At 41.3% G+C, this 20,464-nt stretch overlaps 1 protein-coding gene across 2 annotated transcripts in view; it reads right to left on the minus strand.

Moving 5' to 3' along the window:
* Window positions 1–20,464, minus strand: part of SEL1L3 (SEL1L family member 3) — a 108,122-nt gene that overhangs the window by 3,052 nt on the left and 84,606 nt on the right. For both annotated transcript variants that reach the window (XM_065907211.1, XM_065907210.1), the window contains 6 exons: window positions 12,970–13,060; window positions 12,753–12,837; window positions 11,551–11,660; window positions 7,192–7,319; window positions 6,253–6,355; window positions 6,097–6,169 (listed from right to left, as the gene is read on the minus strand). In XM_065907211.1, coding sequence (XP_065763283.1) covers window positions 6,097–6,169; window positions 6,253–6,355; window positions 7,192–7,319; window positions 11,551–11,660; window positions 12,753–12,837; window positions 12,970–13,060 — 590 coding nt within the window. The remainder of the gene's footprint in view (window positions 1–6,096; window positions 6,170–6,252; window positions 6,356–7,191; window positions 7,320–11,550; window positions 11,661–12,752; window positions 12,838–12,969; window positions 13,061–20,464) is intronic.

The following is a 20,464-nucleotide window of genomic DNA, read 5'->3' on the forward strand; positions in this document are numbered from 1 at the left end:
TCGGTCTCTTCATCTGTAAATTGAGGGGCTTGGATCACATGGTGTCCAAGACCTTCTCAGGCCCAAAGATTTATCCTTCTGAAGATTCTCTGAGGAAGTTAATGAAGTACGAAGTCACCTATTTTTCCATTTCAAGCTCAGGGAAATGTTTCAATCACCATGGTAACAAGATAAATCAGCAATCAGTTTTCTGATTAAAACAAAAAAGTGCCAATGTGTAAATGTAGAAAGAATGCATAATTAGCATTGCCACCACTGAAATCTTGTTAGAACGTAATAAAAATGCTCAATGTTTCAGCAGTAAATTTGCTATTATCCATGTGAGAACTCTTCCATTTTCATCAGGGGTTTGCAATCATTGGACAAGCCCCGCCCCCCCATAGTGGGTCATAATTTTAGAATGGCCTCTTTGTCTCCACTCACCTGGAATCCATTCTAATTTGATTATTGGACTAGAATCAAGGAAACCAGGAAAATCAGCAGGCTGCTTAAAAAAATTTCAGAGTGCATTTCAGAGCCAAATAGAAGTGATTTTTGGATTATTTGCTGCTTGGGGGACCATTTCCTGTACATTAGTGAGAAAAATCGAGTTGGCCCTGGGTTGGCAGACTGCAGTCCATGAACCTGATGTGACTTGCTGCCTGTTTTTGTATAGCTTGCAATCCAAGAATGGCTTTTGCATTTTAAAATGGTTGAATAAAAATCAAGAGACTACTATTTTGTGACATGTGAGAAGTATACGAGATTTAAATCTTCACATCCACAGTGGCATTTTATTGAAGACTGGCCACATCATTTGTTTTCCAGTATTGCCAATGGATGCTTTTGAACTATAATGAAAGTTGAATAGTTGTGACAGAGATGGCCCTCAAAGGCCCAACTGTTTATTATCTGGCCCTTTCCAGAAAAAGTTCGCCAACCTCTGTCGTGGACCAATGTAGGAAAAATATCTGCTTGCCAGCTCACCAGATGTGAGCACAAAGGAAAGAAGAATAGTAGAGAATATATTGGGTGAACTGGGAGATAATTGAATATTTACAAAGACAGGGGAGGTAGGTGGGGGTAAGGAGGTGAGGGAGGGAAACTCTGAAAATCTGAAGATCAAATCTACTTTATTTGGGCCTCTGGCTCCAGCAGGGCCCAGCCCACGTAGAAGATCCATGTCGTTTAAACATTTCTCATGAGTAAAGATACCAGTAGGGCACCAAGGGTAATGAGATAGGAGAAAAGTAAAATCTCACCATTAAATCACTCTGACTTTAAAGCTTCTGCTTTTTTCATGAGCACCACTTTGTGACATTTTACTGTAATTTTAGAAGAAACCTCATTAACTGGAAATGTAGAGGATAGGGAAAGAGTAGGAAAAGGTTTAATTAATCTTGTTCGTATCATCTTATTCTTTTTAAAAGACCACTAAGTTAACTACTTGGGAAAAGGATGAGTTGGCTTAAATTATGAATGTTTGGAATTGGCTGACATTGGTTCCAAAGGAGACCTTGCGTCAGGCCTGGAGCTGGTAGTTCTGCAGATCTTGCTCTCTCCTGTGTATTATGTTTAGACATAAAGTTTACACTAGTCCGAGGAAGGCAGGACTTTCTCTGAGCTGGTCATGACATTGTCTCCCTCTATTTTCCCTTTTACTTTCTGCTAGGCAGCCAGGCTCCACACTTTTTTGATCTCAGGAGAGATGTGTGACAAGAGAGATGGAGATGCTTCCAGACGCACTTTGGGATTTTTTTTCCCCCAAAGCCTGAGTCTATTAAGGCAATTATGCTCGGCATCTTTGACAGGGAAGGAAGAGGAAAAGTGCTTTAGAGAGGCAATGAGGTGGGGAAAGGAGGCTTCTGGAGTGTGAGAAAGAGGCTGAGCCTGGCTAGGGGTGAGGCTCGGTGAGTTCTCATCTTGCCTTGCAGCAATCTGAGAAAGGAAGAGTTGGGGGAAGAAAGGCTAATGGTGCTCAGCTTTGGGACTCATTGATGACTCAGAAGCTGCAAAGCTGAAGGACCCAGAAGGAAGCTGTAGGCCCGGGTCAGTGTGTATTCATTCTGCTATCAGACTGGTGATCATCTGAATGGTTAGTGCCACCCAAGACCCATGAAACTTAGCACGTCCCTGGGAGGCATCAGCTTCCAGAAAGATTGAGCCAACTGGGGGAATGCAAGCTAGGAATCAAAAACAATTTCCCTCAAAGGAAAGAAAAGATCTTTTGTGCGTACACAGTATTTTTTGTGGACTTATTCTGGTATGCTTGCTAGACTAATCGGTATCTTTGTTCAGCTGGTTTTTGAAAAAGAGTTTTATGTCTTAGAAAGAGTCTAACAGCAAAGAAAAGCATGCTAGGCTCTGGTAGTGTTGTGCTACTGACTGAGGTAAACAAGCTCTTTGCTTTAATTGAAAGGACAATTAAATGCCCCAGAGACCATTACTCCTTAGGAAGCTACCAGCTAACATTTCTTGAGTCCTAAAGAACCCTATGTTCTTTCATTTGGCTTTCTCAACTACAATACGAGGTAGGTGTACTACTATTTTTGCTGTTTTATTTATTTTTCTTTCTTTTCTTAAAAAAAAAATTGGAGTATAGTTGCCTTACAATGTTGTGTTAGTTGCTACGGCATAGCAAAGCGAATTAGCTATATGAATTCAGACATCCCCTCTGTTTTGGATTTTCTTCTCATTTAGGTCCCACTCGAGCACTGTAGCTCGAGTTCCCTGAGCTACAGTAGGTTCTCATTAGTTATCTTTTTTATCCATAGGACCAGTAGTGTGTATGTCAATCCCAATCTCCCAGGTCATCCCATCCTCCCCCAACCCACTCCCCCCTTGGTATCAGTATGTGTGCTCTCTATATCTGTGTCTCTATTTTTGCTTTGTAAATAAGATGGTCTTCCGCTGTTTTAGAGAATGGGAAACCGAGGAACAGAGAGGGTCCCTCCCTTGCCAAAGGTCACACAACCAGCGGCAGGCTGGAATCTCAGCAGCCTGTGCTTTCAGCTACTGTCCCACACCGCTAGCCTTCTGAATGCAGGACAATTTAATGTGGCAAACAGTGAAATGTTGACTATATATCACAAAGCGAATAAACTCGGGAGGAAAATGAAGGTAGCTGGGGCTGAACGCAAAATGGATGGAGAGTTCAATTTAAAGCTTTGGCCATAAATCATTAGTTTTTAAAAACAACTGACAGTAAAAAAATGCAAATCACAAAATGACAAAGATCCCTAACTTACGGCACAATCCTCCCACCCAGAGCCTTAAGGGAGGCTCTGAGCCCACAAATCCTGTCTCCCTGTACTATGGCAGTCAGCATCCGGGCCGCATTCCTGCACCAGCTATGGTCAGGGGTACCACCCGCCTCTACTCCATCCATCCCATTAGGTGGGGTGGCTCATGGACCTTGGACCGTGGCTCATCCAGAAGACGCCTGGGCCAGAAACTTTGCCCTCTCAGGACCCCTCTGCGGTGCCTCTCTCCTCTGTGCTCCAATCCCCTCTTGCCCCACTGCCCAATCACTGATGGAGTACCCTCTTATTCCAAAACTAGGGACAAATCTGCACTTATGTTGAAGACTTAAAAAATATGAAAATAATTTACTACATATTTTAATTCAATGCTAGTCCTAACAGGGCTGGTAGATACCACCATGGGGGCATGTTTTGGAAATACCTAGAGTTTTTGTTTTTTTTTTTTACCTCTAGGCCCTTGTGACTCCAAGTATGATCCATAGAATAGCTCTGTGGATGCAACCTGAAACCCGGTGCAAAATGTAGGATCTCAGAGGCCACCTTCAGACGGACTGACCTAGAATCTACATTTAACCAGAACCCTGCCTGATTTCTGTGCACATTGAAATTAAGGAGCACAGGGCTAGGATATACACATTGAAATACGTGTTATTTTATTATAATTGCTTTCTTTTTTTATTTCTTCTTTATATCGCTGTTTAGAGTATTTTTTAAAAATAAGTATATAGGCAGGTTACTTGTCCTTCATTTCAGGGTACCAGAAGATGTGTTAAACAATACATCTTATGTAAGATGACAATGGGTCAGAGGCAGATGGTAGCCCCTACTGTAAAGTATCGTGAGTGTGAAAAAGCTCAGACGTTGGCTGCCCTACATCCTTTCCTGGATTTTACTTTGTGATTTTAGGCAAACCACGTCATTCCTGTAGCCTCCATTTTACCATGTGCAAAATGAAGGGCATAGTATTAAATTATTTTATATATACGTATATATATTCAGACTTCTCCAGTGCTCACCAAAGGGAAGAGGTATATATATAAAGAAGCAAGTGAAAGAGTTTGAAAAAAAAGAAGGAAAAAAGAGAATGAAAGAGAAAAGGATACATAGGAAGGGGAAAACATATCAAAAGGCAGGAGGGACAGGGAGATGAAAATGTGGAGGGACTGATAATGAAGCTATGGAGAAAGGAAGAAAAGACGACTTCTGATAAAAGCCATTCTACCAGCCCATGAATTTTCATGGCTACCAGCTGGCATAAAATCATAAAGACAATTTTCAGCTCCTCTAACGGAATTGCATTTGTAATAATCATAACAATATTTCTACAGAGTAAAAATGACAAAGATAATTTGAAATGGAAAACACTGAGAAGATGCAAAATAAATGTGCTCTACCTGGCAACAAATTTAGGGACGGACAGAATTTGCATGAGGAAAATTTATCAGCCGGCCTGCTACAGGGCATCAAACCTGGAAGGGTTTTTGATGGTTCCTTATTAACCTCCTCAGGTAAATCAGGGAAAATGACTCCGTATTAGCCTCTCAGAACAGTGACTTCCATCTCACCATCGAATATGTGCTGAAATGCACTCCTTTTGCTTTTCATTATCTGCTACACAAACAACAGCTGGCCGATGCTCAAACGCCATGTCCAGTCCTAATGTATCCATTTGTAAATGTCCCTGTTGGTCTTCGTGCGTAACTCTGTCCTGCTGTAGCTTCCCAGGTGGTGGGGAATTGGAAGTCTCCACCGAGGGGCATTCGCAAATTTGAGCACCTACTAAGTGTGAGGTCATAAATGATGAGACCAAGGCCTTCCTCTGACTCAGCTTATGGTCTCATAGGAAAGACAGACACAACAGCTAACTTTATCAAGAGGGTTTTATATATCAAATAAACATAACAGCTAACATCAAACTACAGTTGTCATTTTAGTGCCATGAGTATTTTTTTTTTCACTGAGCCCTCCTAACAGCCCTGAGAAGTAGCTACTGTTATAACTTTATTTTATTGATGAGAAATTAGAGGATCAGGAAGGTGAAATAACTGTCCATAAGTCACACAGCTAATGAGGCGATAAGCCTGGACTCTAAACCCAGCTAGAAGGACTGCCCCACCCTAGTTCAGAAAAGAACTACTGACTAATGGAAACCACACCAGGCAAAATGCTGGCTTCATTATCCCTCTCTGCCCCTCCCTGTGAATCTAAGTGACTGGGTATTTTATTCATCACAAGGACTTCTTTATCATCCCGCACGCTTGACTGGGATAAATAGGAAGACTTTGTGCCAGAGGGAGCCTTGGAACTGAGTTTGAAGACACATAAAGTGTAGTTTTGATGTGTGTGCATGTGTGCTCAATTGCTTAGTCATGTCTGACTCTTTGTGACCCCAGGGACTGTAGCCCACCAGGCTCCTCTGTCCCTGGAATTTTCCAAGCAAGAATACTGGAGTGGGGTGCCATTTCCTCCTCCAGGAGATCTTCCTGACCCAGGGACCGAACCCACATCTCCCTGCATTGGTGGGTGGATTCTTTACCACTGTGCCACCTGGTAAGTCCATAGTTTTTTTGATAGCAGATATATTTTCAGTGGGAGTAGACATTTTTGTTCAATTTCTAAAGCACCTTATTTTTTTGTTTTCTAAATCCTTGCTTACTTTGAAAAATATAACAATACTTGGAGCCTTCTATCAGCCAGAGATTACCATACAGCCCTAGGGGTAACCATCACTCCGTGAATGACCCTCCTAACAAAAGGCAACAGCATGGTCAAGGAGGGAAAGTGTCATTTCTCTAGTAGGGAAAAAGAATCACTACTTTTTTATATATGGCCCCAGCTTTTTGTAAATCTTTACCTGAGACAGACTGGAAATATTGCACAGTCCAGGCGATCAATACGGACAGCAGGAAGGTTCCCAGGAAGTAGATCTGCAAACATCCAAAGCAGATGTCAGATGACTGATAGAAGGCAGGGACCAGGAGGGCAGGGCTCGGGGGAGATGGTTTCTTACCAGCGCAGAGTGCAGAACAGCGCCCCAGATCAGCCGGAGGTTAAGGTAAAGCCAGGCCAGGGAGCAGGGGCTGAAGGACTCCTCATTGCTAAGGCTCCAGCACCTGCAGACAAATAGCACAGGGCATCCTGACAGTGTTGGAAGACGCTGGTAGCATTGCCAATATTTGCAGATCCTCAAACCCACGTCCTTCTGTTTTGGGTCAAATGAGCACACGCAAGATGAGAAGAAAAAGAAATGAAGCAGTTCTGAGGAGTCTGAGCCTACATGGAAATACTAGACACCCGGGCAACAATCTCAGAAAAGGTCAGTCTTATCACTTATAAAAAGACATTTCAAGGAAGACTTTGCAGTATGGAGACTGCCAAGTAACACTTTTGTCTGAGTGTCTGTCCAAAGTCCAGACACAGGGATACCTCTCTATCTGCAGAAAAGCATCGTCTAATTGGACACTTTATTTTTTCCACTCTCATGGAAAACCTGGGTCAGCATTTTAACTTCAGATCAAGCACATTCTGTATCTCCGTCCTCAGATACTAGAAAGGGGAATTAAGTTTGGGTCCAGCTGTGTGTTCTCTAATCGAAGCAAATCCTGGGCCTTCTATAACCGCTGACATTAGAAAATAAGGGGCACGTCCCTGGTGGCTCAAGCAATAAGGAATCTGCCTGCAATGTAGGAGACTAGGGTTCGATCCCTGGGTCAGGAAGATCCTCCAGAGAAGAAAATGGCTACCCACTCCAGCATTCTTGCCTGGAGAATTCCATGGACAGAGGAGCCTGGTGGGCTACAGTCCATGGGGTCGCAAAGAGTTGGACACGACTGAGCAACTAACACTAACACGTTAGAAAATAAGAATAAGGATAACTTTAGCCAAAAAGCAAACATTACCCACGTGGGTTCCTCCAGCAGTCACAGTACTGAAGGGGTTCTGAACTCACCTTTCGTACAGTTCCCGGAGGATGGAGATGTTATTAGAATGGATTGTTGGGTCAATTTCCAAGAAATCCAGAATGTGATGTGGGATTATAGCACCTTCCTCTATTAGCAGGGCCAGGTTAAAAAATCCCTGAAAACAAGTCACAAACCAAACTCATTCTTTCCTTATAATAAAACTTAGACGTACACTCATCAGAATATAAACTTTTACAACCTCTGGATTTTTCCTCAGTCTTTAGAGCCAGATGGCTTTGTCGTCTTCATTGATGAATTGTTTCCCTAAATATATGCATCTGAGAAACTTATTTGCAGGAGAACCAGGAGGCTCTCAGAGGCTGCAGTGTTCCATCTACTCAGAAGCCAGTCAACCGGGGCAATCTGTCCTTTCCTGCTCACTCTTTCAAGATAGAACTTGTTGGAAAACATGCCCTTGAGTTATCAACAAAACCAGAACACTGAGTCAAAGGCAATGTCCGTCATTACATTACTACCCTGGGTCACCATCAGCATGTCAGAAATCCAACAAACTGTGGCTGTGGGTGCTGCTCATGGTGATGTTCTAAGTGGAGAGGGTCTCCGATGCACATAGTCATGTATGAGTGTTTGACTCATCTCTCCTAGGCTAGTGAGGGAAATCTCCTCTTCTGATTCCTCTTGGCACAAACCCTCTACTCTGGCATGCTTCCCTACCTTTTCCTTGTTAAACATCTTCTTGACCCACAGAGGTAGGAACGACCATATTAGGCTGTGCAGGTGCAATAAAATCACACAGTTAAGAACCTGATGGTTCAGATGCTTCATAAAGAATGACAACTATTATAGTTCCTGGAGGAGATACACCATCCATCATGAACTGAGCACGTGGCCAGATCAAAAAGTAAACAATGATGCATTACTTATCATTAGGGCTTTACAGAGTCCAATGAGTTGTTGCCCTTCAAAGAATTAAGTCATGCTTTAATGACTTATATCCTCCCTTTTCTTTCATTTAGTTGATTCTAAAAAAAAAAAAAAAATCACCAACCCTTGGTTTGTAAACAGCAAGAATCTCATAAGCATGCTATGTGATGATCATCATAAAAATAACAGAGCCAGCATTTTCTGAGTGCTGTTGCATATGAGGCTTTGTTCTGTTTTATATATTAACTCAATTCTCATAACAACAAATCAAGAAAGGCTCTATTACCCTGTATACTACTATTACTAGGAAGCTGAGGCACAGAAAGGTTAAGGAATTTGCCCTATGTCATATAGCTGGAAAGGCGACTCAAATGCAAGCAGACAGAATTCACAGTCCCAAATGTTAAGCTCCACTATGCTGACAAATAACTTCTTAATAGTTATAGGTATTAGGTATCTTTAGATTTTACACACACACAAGCAGAAAACACAATTTCTTCACTTTTTGAAAGAGAGCTCCTCTTAAAATGAGGTATTAGAAGAAAAGAATAAAATGACTTTATAGAATTTTAAAGTCTCTGAACAATGGTAAAATAACATGGTTAAAATAAATGAGAAAACAGACTAGGGAAATATTTATATGCTATGTAATAGCTTAAAATTCATTATCTATTGGCCAAATGTATAAAGAACTAATTATAATTTAAATTGAAAAATATCAAAACTCCAATAGATAAGCAGACCAAGAGTAAGAACAGAGAATTCACATAAGAAAATATGAAGAGTAAATAAATGATCATAGACAAGTATATGTAAAAGTGTCCATCCCCAGCAGTGGTCAAATACAGACAATTTAAAACAATAAGGAAGGATCAACTTGTATTATTCAATTAGCAAAACTAAGCCATGAAAACATCCGGTGCTGATGTGATTTCCGTTATCCTCTTATACTTAAGTACTGCTTGGTGATATATTAATTGGGAAACAACTGCAGAAAGCAAATCGGCAATATACTATTATTATGAGCCATAAAACAATTTAGACTGTTTGACTTAGTAATAGCATTTCTCAGATTATAAAGAAATTAATCAAATGGAGGTAAAAGGTAGAAATAAGAACATGTTCATTGTAGTACTTACTATAATTGCAACGCAATAGGAAATGACCTTCACATCTTCCTTAATAGACTTCCTTAGTAGACAAAAATATTGTCTATTTTTTAATGTGGTGCCCCCACCACTAAGCAGTGTCTAAGACACGGCAGGACTACATAAACATGTGTCAAATCAATCAATAAGTTAGTGAACAAGATATAATAAATGTCCATGAAAAGATAAAACTTAATAAATTACATTCTATCAGCTTAACAGAATATGGGGCAGTAGTTAAGAGTAATAATTATAGAGATTAGTCAATAGGATGCACATATTCCTGCAATATGTGAGAAGGAGCAGATTTTTCAAGTGGCCCATGTACTCTAGTTACCATTACAGAGACCCACTGGCCTGCAGCAGGACTCAGAAAAGCATGAAAACTGAAGGAATTGGAAAAAAAAAAAAAAAAGACCAAAGGAATAAAGTCCCCTGACATGGAATTGTGGGAGTATTCTTTAATATTTTTCTCTTTAAAAATTATTCTTTACTGTTTTTATATCATTACCTTTGGAAAAACAAAAACTCAGAATTGAAAAAAAAAAAAAAATTAGGTCCAGGCCTGATTTTGAGTAACAACAGATGTCATTTAGGGGAGTTTGGCTCTCGAGCAAATCCTTTTAGCACCAAAATCTACTTTATTCCAGAAAAAATAACAATAATATAGGCTAGATCATGTCCACTGAGTGAACTCAGAGATGGGCTCGGCATTTTACATCTAGCATCTCATTTAATCTTTGCAACCTATGACTTGGATGCTCTTTTTATCCTCAGTTCACACATGAGAAAATCAAGACTCAGTACTTCAGTGACTTTCTATGTCCAAATAACTGAAGTGACAGAGATATGGGTAAAAGGAACATAGTACCTCCTTTTTTTAAAAAAAAAAGGACTGAGATGGGAATTCTCTGGCAGTCCAATAGCTGGGGCTCTGTGCTGTCACTGCCAAGGGCCCAGATTCAATCCTTGATCAGGGAACTTAGAAACTAAGATCTCAAAAGCTGAGTGGCATGGCCCAAAAAAAGAAACTGAGACAGGAATGTTCCCAACTTTTGCTCTGTGATCAGATCACAAATCACAACACTGGAAATCTGTGGCAGAAGACAGTAACAGCTATTCTAACTTCCATCACGAAATGGCTCTGAGGTCCTTACAAGAGCGTTTTGATTAGCAAATATAGAAGGGATGAGAGAAACAGAAAATTATCATCAGCACACCACAGTTGGTTGTTACAGGCAAGATTTACTGAAGGATACTAAAATCAGTGGGCGGAAGTTTGAGGAGAAATAGAATATTTGCATGGTCTCAAATTACCTTCCCAAAATATCTATAAATTAGAAAGAGAAAAAAATATTAACATTACAGGGAAGAAACCCAGCAGAAACCTTCACTGAGCCTTCACTGAGTGAATGAGATCAACTTCCCCAGTAATTAGACATCAGGCAGGCCTCATGGGATACACCGAGAAGGACACATCACATCTGGGCTATCCTTGCCCCAGTGCATAAACTCTATATATTCATGAGACAACAGGAGACAGACACAAATCAAGGGACATTCTACAAAATATCTGACCAGAAACCTTCAAATGTACCAAGGTGACGAAAGACAAGCAGAGATAGGAATGGTCCCAGATGGAAGAACTCTAAAGAAATATGACAACTAAATACAGTGTTGGATCCTGGAACACAAAAGTAACATCAGTGGAAAAAGTAGTGAGATCCAAATAACTTCTGCCGTGTAGTTACTGGTACTGAGTCAACACTAATTTCTTAGTTTGATAATGGTATTATGGTTATGTGGCCTTTCTATATCTCTACAAATATTCCAAAATGAGAAGTACCCCCTCTCCCAAAAAAAAAAAGATCACTGAGAATAAAGTCCTATCACTAAAGCACTGACTCAGCTATACAAGTAAACTCCTCCCCATTTTGATCACTTGCAGTAGCTTGAGTTTCTACCTGGTGAGTTAGTTTGATGGAATCTGATAGAAAGACTCCTGGGTTTGGAGTCAGGAGACCTGGGTTTAGACTCTGACTGCTTCATCTATTACCTGGTTGTTTAGCCTTGAGCATCTTATCACCTTGTCACAATCTTGGCATTCTTTAATATAAAATAGGTCTACTGACCCCCATTCCCACAAGATTGCTATGAGAATGGCATGGGAAACATAGTAAGTGCTTGACAAAAGTTCACCATGCTGGTTAGTGGCCTCAGAGAGGTTGTGAGGGGCTCGTGAAAATGAATGAGAAGTGGATTTTCAACCTCAGGAGCCAGCACCACCAGGAGCTCATTTCTGTTGCTATTTACCTGTGAGTCTCCATCTAGCGCTGCTTGGGCGTACATCTGCACAGATAGCTCAAGGTCTTGTGACTGGTTTTGGTGGCCGTAGTAGTAAAGATCTCCCATTTTCAAATATGCTGCAGGACAAGAATTACAGGTCCATTTGTCAAATGGTTTGAGTTCAGAGCGATATTTTAGAAGAATGACTCATTTGCATTACTTCAAATTTTTTCCACCAGAATCTGAATACAGATACATCTTTAGCTTTCCTTGCTGTTAGGAGGGGGAAAATGGTTTTTTCACTGAGCACCTCCATTTCTGGACACATTTTCTTGCTTGGCTGGGTAGCTATCTTACATGGAGACTACCCAGTGAAAATCAGTCCAATCAGCCAAGGATGTTTGGGGTATCAAGGTTTCGCTGCCTGGGTTTGATGATTGATGAGCATGTCTTTACTCTGTTTAAGCCATATGTTTTATTTTTTCTCTAAGGAAAAATTTTAAGAGTGTGTGTCTCTCTCAATGTCCAATCAGAAAAACAATCCACATTGGACCATTCAAAACTGGGATTTTGCAACTGGCTATGGGTGTTGGAAGAGCTGAAAAGGCAAATGGGAAAGAGTAGGCAACCCAGAGATTAGCAATGCAGGAAGCTACAACCTTCCCAGAACGTGGGGCCAGCTGAGACCACAGAGGATGGACTGCCAGGCAGGAGCTGGGACCATGGAAATGCAGCCATTGACAGAGATACAGCCCAAAGCAGACACAGAAGTGGTGGAATGTTTGGGCTTCTCACCTCCTCCCACCCTGAAATTTCCTGCCTGCCCCTCCCATTGGCTGAAACTAATCAGATGCAAAGGGATCTGGGAACTGTAGTTCCTGAGGGTCAGCCTCCTATCACACAGAGCATAACCAGGTAGACAGGGAATCCATCTGAGGGCAAAAGGGTAAGTGGCCCAGGGACTCTCCAGAATAACTTTCTCTTATGAATTCTCACTGATTCCTTAGAAAATGGTGGATCTAAGCACTCAGCAGACAATGGATGAAGAGAAATGCACTGCTTGAGATTGAGAGCCGAGTTTACGCAAGATCTTAATAGCTGAGATTTTTCACTCTCTTTCTTAATTGTTTAGAAATATCACACTTCACACAAAGCTGTTAGATGTTCCCTGTTACTAAAGATTAAAAGCCTCCAAAGCTTCAATTTAGCACCCGTTTCTCTATACATACCAAATGAAGGAGCATCGATTTGAAAAACAGAGAAATTATAGTATCTCCACACACAATTAACACCCAAGTATCTCTTGGCCAGGTCCTAAGGGAACGAAGGGAGAGAAAAAGTTAACTCATTAATATTTTGGCCAAGTAACTGATTTTGCCTCCATAAAACCCAATTCATTATCCTTAACCTTAGAGCTTCTAGTCTGAGGAGAATACATTTACTTACTGGCCTCTCCTCACAGATGTGTGCTAAATTTGTCTGTGACACTTCAATTCCAGTTTCTGCTGCTAAAACATAATACAGCAAAGCTTCGTGCCTAAAAATAGATGATTAATAATAAATTTCATATAGTGGCTCTTACTAATATTCACAGAGAACTTTATATTCACAAATAAGAGGGCAAAAAATAAGCAGTTTTTTTAAAAAGCACAAAATCATGAGTTTTTTTTTTTTTTTTTTAATAAATACTGTTGTTAAAAATACTGCATGCACTGATTTATTTTCTATCTTAAAAGGCTGAACTCACAGATAAGGTTGGGGAGCTGGTTGATACAACAGCGACCTCTACTGGCCGAACGACTCGTTGAGTGCTGCCTGGGGAGCTGTCTATCAGCTTTGGGTCCTTGAAATCCTTCCATCCTCCATCCTCCACCCTCGCTTAGAGGAGATAAGTGGTATTAAGAAAAAGCTCTGTGCTTTCGAGTCCTGTTTTGTGAAGGGCTTTATGAGGCTTAGGACTCTGAACAAGCTTAATTAAAGCTGAGCTTTTGTGGTACATCAGAAGTTTGGCAAAGGAGAGGCAGTTTACAAGGGGCTTGATACCAATGGTCAAAAACACATTAGAAAAAAAAAGTATTCAAGACCACTGGTAATTGAATAATTGCAAAACAATGAGACCACTTGTCATCTGTTGAAAGATTGGCACCCGATTCAAAATCCGGGTAACAGCAAGGGCTTGGGGAAAATGGACATATTTCTCTAACTACTGCTAGTGGGAAGCCAATTAATGCAATTGTTAAATGTGAGAGCCTTACAAATGTACATACCACCTGGCCCAACAGTTCTGCCTCATGAAGGTTTATTCCAAGAACCATATGCAAAATAGAGAGCCAGTGGTAATTTGCTGTATGGCTCAGGAAACTCAAACAGGGGCTTTGTAACCTAGAGGCGTGGGATGGGGAGGGATATGGGAGGGAGCTTCAAAAGGGAGGGGATATATGTATCCCTATGACTGATTCATGTTGAGGTTTGACAGAAAACAGCAAAATTCTGTAAAGCAATTGTGCTTCAATAAAAAAAAAATTAATTTTAAAAAAGAAAAAATAATAAATAAAAAAAAATCAGAAACATATGCAAAGACTCTGTGACAATAGAGTTCATGTCAGATCTGTGTATATGAACGATGACAACATCAAAAACCCACAAATATCTGAAAATCAGTGACTAGTTCAGTTAACCCATGGTGCAGCCACTTTCAGAGGAGATCATTAAAGTGATGTTGAAGAAGATAATTCGAAATCATAGAAAGGTGTCTATGCCAAATTTTCTACTGCGTGAGAAAAGCAGGATAAAAAACAGTGCAGTCTCATTTTTGCAAAACAAATGTAAAACTGAGTACACACATGGACATACATATGCAGAGAAAAAACAACTACTTAAAATGATCTACCAAAACGCTAACAGTAATTATCTCTAGGTGCTGAGACTGCAAGTGACTTTTTTTTTTAAACTTATCTGATTTCCTCCATTTTCTTTTGTGTTACCCTTTTCATAAGTTAAAATTTTAACTATACATTGTTGTTTCTAAAGCTTATTTTTCATTTTCAGTGGCTAACATTAAGAACTCTTCGTTGACTTTAGCTCCATCTCAGAACTGTTTAAGAAAGGGCGGGGAGGGGGGCTGGAGGCAGAGTCATTTTTTCTTTTGTTAGCTACACCTCAGGGCATGCAGGATCTTAGTTCCCCAACCTGGGATCCAACCTGTGCCTCCTGCAGTGGAAGTGCAAAGTGTTAATCACCGGACCCCCGAGAAAGTCCCAGGAGGTCATCTTTACTACATGGCTAAAGCAGCTCCTGGCAGGCCTTCCCATGGGGACAGACAGAGATGATTGGGGGTCAAATTAGGACAGGCAGACCTTCAATCAGACATCCCAGGTCATGGCTGCTGAGTGTGCTGATTCCTGGCCTCCGAGATACCCAAGGCAGCTGACCAATTAGGCATGACTCACCCTCAAGAGATAAGGCTGGCTAAGCAGCCATGTAAGGAGTGTAGACAAGCCATGTGACAAGCCCACAACTGTGGCTGCAACAACACAAAAAGCCCCAGGCGTTTTCTTACATAGCCTTGAATCGTGTTTGGTGACAAGAATCCTCAGAGCAGACCCTAGATGGAGGACCCTCGAGGAAGGTTCAGCAGCAAGTCCCATCCTACAATAAGGTCCCATCCCAAAGGTCTTATCATCTCCAACACTCAGGTTTGTGTCAGTGCCTCAGTTTCCCCCAGGGATGGATGAGGGAAGTAGATGGAGTAGGGTTGCCAGCCCAAGGTCAGACGTCACATGGGCTCCCTGCCTTCAGGGAACAGGGCTCATATTACTGCAATGTAAGAAAATGAGTTTTTCTCAGACAGTGGTTGGGCAGACTGTTAGAATTTGGGAGCAGGGGACACAGGTTGACATTTCCTGTAAAAACAAAGTCACTATGATAAATTTTATAAAGACAATACCTTGTCTCTAAAGTTACTTGGGTGGTGGGAGAAAGAAGAGAGGAACACATTTTATAGGAAGACTTCCACTGACTGGGACTTTCCAGGTGGCTCAGTGGTAAAGAATTCGCCTGCCAATGCAGGAGATGCAGGTTTGGTCCCTGGGTCAGGAAGATCCCCTGGAGAAGGAAATGGCAACCCACTCCAGTATTCTTGCCTGAGAAATCCCATGGACAGAGGAGCCTGGTGGGCTACAATCCACGGAGTTGCAGAGTCAGACGTGACTTTATCAACTAAACAACAACAACAATCTTCCACTGACCAATTATTGTGTCAGTAGATGCCAGGAGGAAATTTCACAGAATTCTCAAGCGTATACTTCGAGGAAGCACTGAAATCATCAAAAAGAAGTCTAAAACCTTTGACTTCCTGGAGATCCAGTGGTTAAGACTCTGCATTTCCACTGTAGGGGGAGCAGATTCAGTCTCTGGTCAGGGAACCAAGATCCCACACACCCAGTGGCATGAAAAAAAAAAAAAAAGTACTGAACAGAAATCCACCTCTGTCTTCCATTTTACAGAAGCCATGGAATCCAAAACCACCACCATCCATTTTCACATATTGAAGAGTGAACTCTAGACAAGTGTCAGAACACTGAAGACCAGATTTTCTCAACTTACGACGACTTCAGAGTCAGGACACCTCTGCAGAAACCCTATCTACATTCAGCCTCCCAGGACTTTGCTCTTACTTGTGTCTCAACTGAGATTGCCTGAAAGTGTTAACTACAGATATTTCTATCCTTCTAGTCACAGGATAAACATTTACTCAGTATTTTATCTGTGTAGGGGGCCCCGAGACAAGCCAGAAATCTGTACTATCCTTCCGTGAACTTCCTCAAGCTTTAGGAAGCTGTCCAGGGTGTCCAACTTTATTTCCAACGTGGTAAAGTGAACTAGTCACCCAGGCAGTCATTCTGATGGAGATTGGGGTGGGGTGCAGAGAGAAGCGGATCAAAGAGCGAGTGTAGGGGTACGTTTGCTACCCTCCCACTTCAGACACGGCACATCCATTTATAGAACTTTTATAATGATGCATCTTAATAATCAATCCTTTGGCTGCTTGCTGTGAACTGTGAATTTGAGTTTCTCTGAGCAGTTTCTCAAACAATCCAATTATTTTCTCTGGATTCTTTTCTGCCAATGCCTGAAGCAGTCAAACTGGAAGTGTATATATATATATATATATATATATGAAAAAAAAATCTTGGGGTCTCAGTGGAATTTAGGACCCTGCTCCAAGGCAAAAAGACGCATCTCTTTCAACAGGAATCTTGCATGCCTGCTTGTCTTGCCTCAAGCTTACTAGAATCTGGCTAACCTCCTGGGTTAAGTGTTTGGAGGGTATAGTTAAGACAAAGGACAATAAAACACATAGCTCACAGATAAAACACACAGCAGGGTCTGCGGGAAAGAAATGAAACACGACAGGTGAGCTCTCCTTAGCTGACTTCTCCCGGTGTCCAAGGATAGCCTCGGGCATGACAGCATTATCTTCCGTATTTTGCCTAAGCAGCAAAAGGCCCTTTTCTCAATCATGCTCCGCTTTTAAACTATCCCATATAAATCTCAGAACAACACAGAAAAGCACAAGCTCATCAAACTGACACATGTGATTTGAAAATAATGCCCAGAATAAATGCACTCACAAAAAATGAAAAAAGAGGTGAACTTGGGACATTGATGGATGATTTAGTTCTATTACAGCAAAATAGATGGGACCCCAAAAATGCCATGTTGTGGTGTGAGTAGGCCAATGGTCATTCATTTCCTGTGTAACCCCTGAGGCATTTGGAAGCTCAGAGAGAAGGAAAAGAGAAAAGCTCTTTGTCTCAAATATACTTTGACAAAGATACTCCCACTGTAATGGGTACTAGCTTTTTCTTCCTGTTAGTAGGAAAAGATCTCAAGTCCAGATGGAGTCATATCTTTAATAATACTTAGCACCAGCATCAGAATTGACAAAGATATGAAGAAACAGAAATTTATATGGGGTTGACAGGAGTGTAAACGGGTAAAATATTTTGGAAAACAGTTGACGCTGTCTTGTAAAGTTGAACACATGGCTAGCCTGTGACCTTATTCCAAAGCATGTATTTTTAGATAAATTCTTCCTACATGTACTAGGATATACATAAAAAATGTGCATGGCTACATTGTTCTTAAGGGAAAGAACCCAAATATGTGTTAATATGAGAACTGGTAAGTAAATTGCAGTATATGACAGCAGTGAAAATAAATGACCTACATGTATCCAAAGATATGCATCTCAGAAATATTAGGTTAAATAAGCATGATGTTTATTTATGAAGAATTACATGTGATATGGCTCTAATGATATGAAGCTCAGAAACAAGTCAGATCTATTGCTCAGGATTATATCCATATATAGCAAAACTATAAAGCAAGCAAGGGGTAAATGGACAAAAGACTCACGAAATGGTTAGTTCTAGATCCTGGGGACTGGGATGGGTTTCATCTGGGAAGAACATGCAGGGGGTTTCAATGGTCTATTTTCTTAAACAGGAAGTAGCGTTACAGGCGTTCATTTTATTGTTATGATTTAGAACTTGGACTTCCATTGTGGCTCATCTGGTAAAGAATCTGCCTGCAATGCGGGAGACCTGGGTTTGATCCCTGTGTTGGGAAGATCCCCTGGAGAAGGGAAAGGCTACCCACTCCACTATTCTGGCCTAGAGAATTCCATGGACTGTATAGACCATGGGGTAGCAAAGAGTCGGACACGACTGAGTGACTTTCACTTTGGAACTTACAAACATATTACACATTATTGGTATGCAACAATTATTGAGTGATAAAAGAAGTGGAAACAAGTTACCTGGCTCAGGCCGCAGCTCCAGCTCAAAAGCTCAGCTCCTTTAACCTGGATTCTGAACTAACTCCCCCATTCAGGCTCTCCCTTCTCTTCACCCTAGTTTGCAGCTATTTGTTTAAGCATCTCAGAACCTACCTCTGTCACATCACTACCCTCTCCCCAAACCCTTATTGGCTCCCCACTACTTGACAAACTAAATAAAAACTATATAACTGCTATTCAAAATCCCATAACACAGCACCTCTTTGGTCTAGTCATATACCACTTCCTTTTACGAATTTTACCCTCAAGGTAAACTGGGTGGCTTAAAAATTTCTAGACACACCCAGAATTTTCCTGTTTCTTTGCTTTCTGTGATCCTGTTCATTACTATAAAAGTGTTAGTCGCTCAGTCATGTCCAACTCTTTGCTACCCCAAGGACTGTAATCCACCAGGCTCCTCTGTCCACAGAAATCTCCAGGCAATACTGGACTGGGTTGCCATTCCCTTCTCCAGGGGATCTTCCCACCCAGGAATCGAATCCAGGTCTCCCGCATTGCAGGCAGATTCGTTACCATCTGAGCCACCAGGGAAGCCCATAGAAGTCCTATGACCAGGTGGAAATTCCACCCATCCCTCGAGGCCATGTAGTGTTTCTTCCTTTATAAAGGCTGAACTAAGTACCCCAACCAGGCTGCATCTTTTCTTCCTCCGAATCCCTGATGCTCTTCATATACTGCTCATGGCTCTTCAGCGATGGTTGTTCTATTTGTCTTAAATCATTCTCTCAGTAGTTATTGAGTACTTCCTAGAAGCCATTAGGTGCTAGGCACTGGGATACACATCACAGGGCAATCAACAAGTAAAGAGCCATGATGACCCACGCAAGGACAATGGGACTAAGGGGTTAGGCAGGACTTCTGGGCAGAGGGAACAGCAAGTGCAAAGGCCCAGAGGTCAGAGAGAATATGGGCCACCTGAGAAACTGCAGGCAGTTTAGCACCAGGAAGAGATGAGGCAGTGAACTGCCCCCAGTCTTACCTGTGACATCCCCTGCAGCTATGGCACCCTGCATTTAAATGTACTCAGGAAAATCTGCTGAACTGAACCCAAACTGACTAACCGTGGAGAGCACACTTAATCCACCCCCCCCGCCACTGCCCCCAAATCAATCATGTAACGCGGCTGAATATTCTAAGAAGGAAAGCAGGCCACTACAGCTTAATCCCTCTTGACCTTCACAGAAAATTTTTAAATGTGCTCCCTGAAGTGCTTTGTGATGTTAAATTCAAAAGTCAGCAAGAAGCTAAGCTATTAGCAGATACCCTCTTTATGGGAAAAAGTGTGAGACATCTTGGGGGGTGTGTGTGTGTGTGTGTGTGTGTGTGTGTGTGTGTGTGTGTGTGTGTGTGTGCTGGGGGTGTTTACATATGTGCTCTTCCTTTGGGAAAACCCCACATAGAAACATTTTGATATTTGAATGCTTAGTTTCCCTAAGAAGTTGTCAGGAGCAAAGGATGGGAAATGGGGAGGATGAGAAGCAGAAATGAGCTAAGGTCAAACTGGAAAGTTCTATAAATTGAAGTTTACTTGGGAAAAAAAGATAAACAGCACACAAATAGTAAGGTGTATCAATTGGGAAAAGATCATTTCATTAAAAAAATTTCTTTCTCATTATGCAAAGTGAAGCCACAGATGATAAACTTTTACAAGATGATACTAATACACAGTTTTATTCAGTGCTTTTTTTCATGTGGCCCATTTCGCCTGCATTTTCTAATTCGAGATTCTCATTCACTGAGATGCTATCTGTGGATTACCTGGGCATCCATGAACCAAAGAAGGAAATGGCCTTCTTTGGGACCTATATTTTAATTTTTAATTAAAGTTCAGATCAGAGCACAATCAATGATAGGGCTGCTCTAATGTCTTTGAGGTGGTGGACCAATAGAATGTGTGCTGATTTGCATTTGCCTTTTAGTTATTAAGGAAATATCCAGATCATTTAGGCAATAAACAAACACACAAATGGAGCCCAGAGAAAAGTAAGATGGACCATGAGGCCTGAAAACAGAGAACAGAGAGATGGACTCAGGTAGATCTTGGAGAGAAGTGCCCTTATATTTGTAAAATCAAGTAAC

Source organism: Muntiacus reevesi, chromosome 16, assembly GCF_963930625.1.
Source record: "Muntiacus reevesi chromosome 16, mMunRee1.1, whole genome shotgun sequence".
Taxonomy (NCBI): domain Eukaryota; kingdom Metazoa; phylum Chordata; class Mammalia; order Artiodactyla; family Cervidae; genus Muntiacus; species Muntiacus reevesi.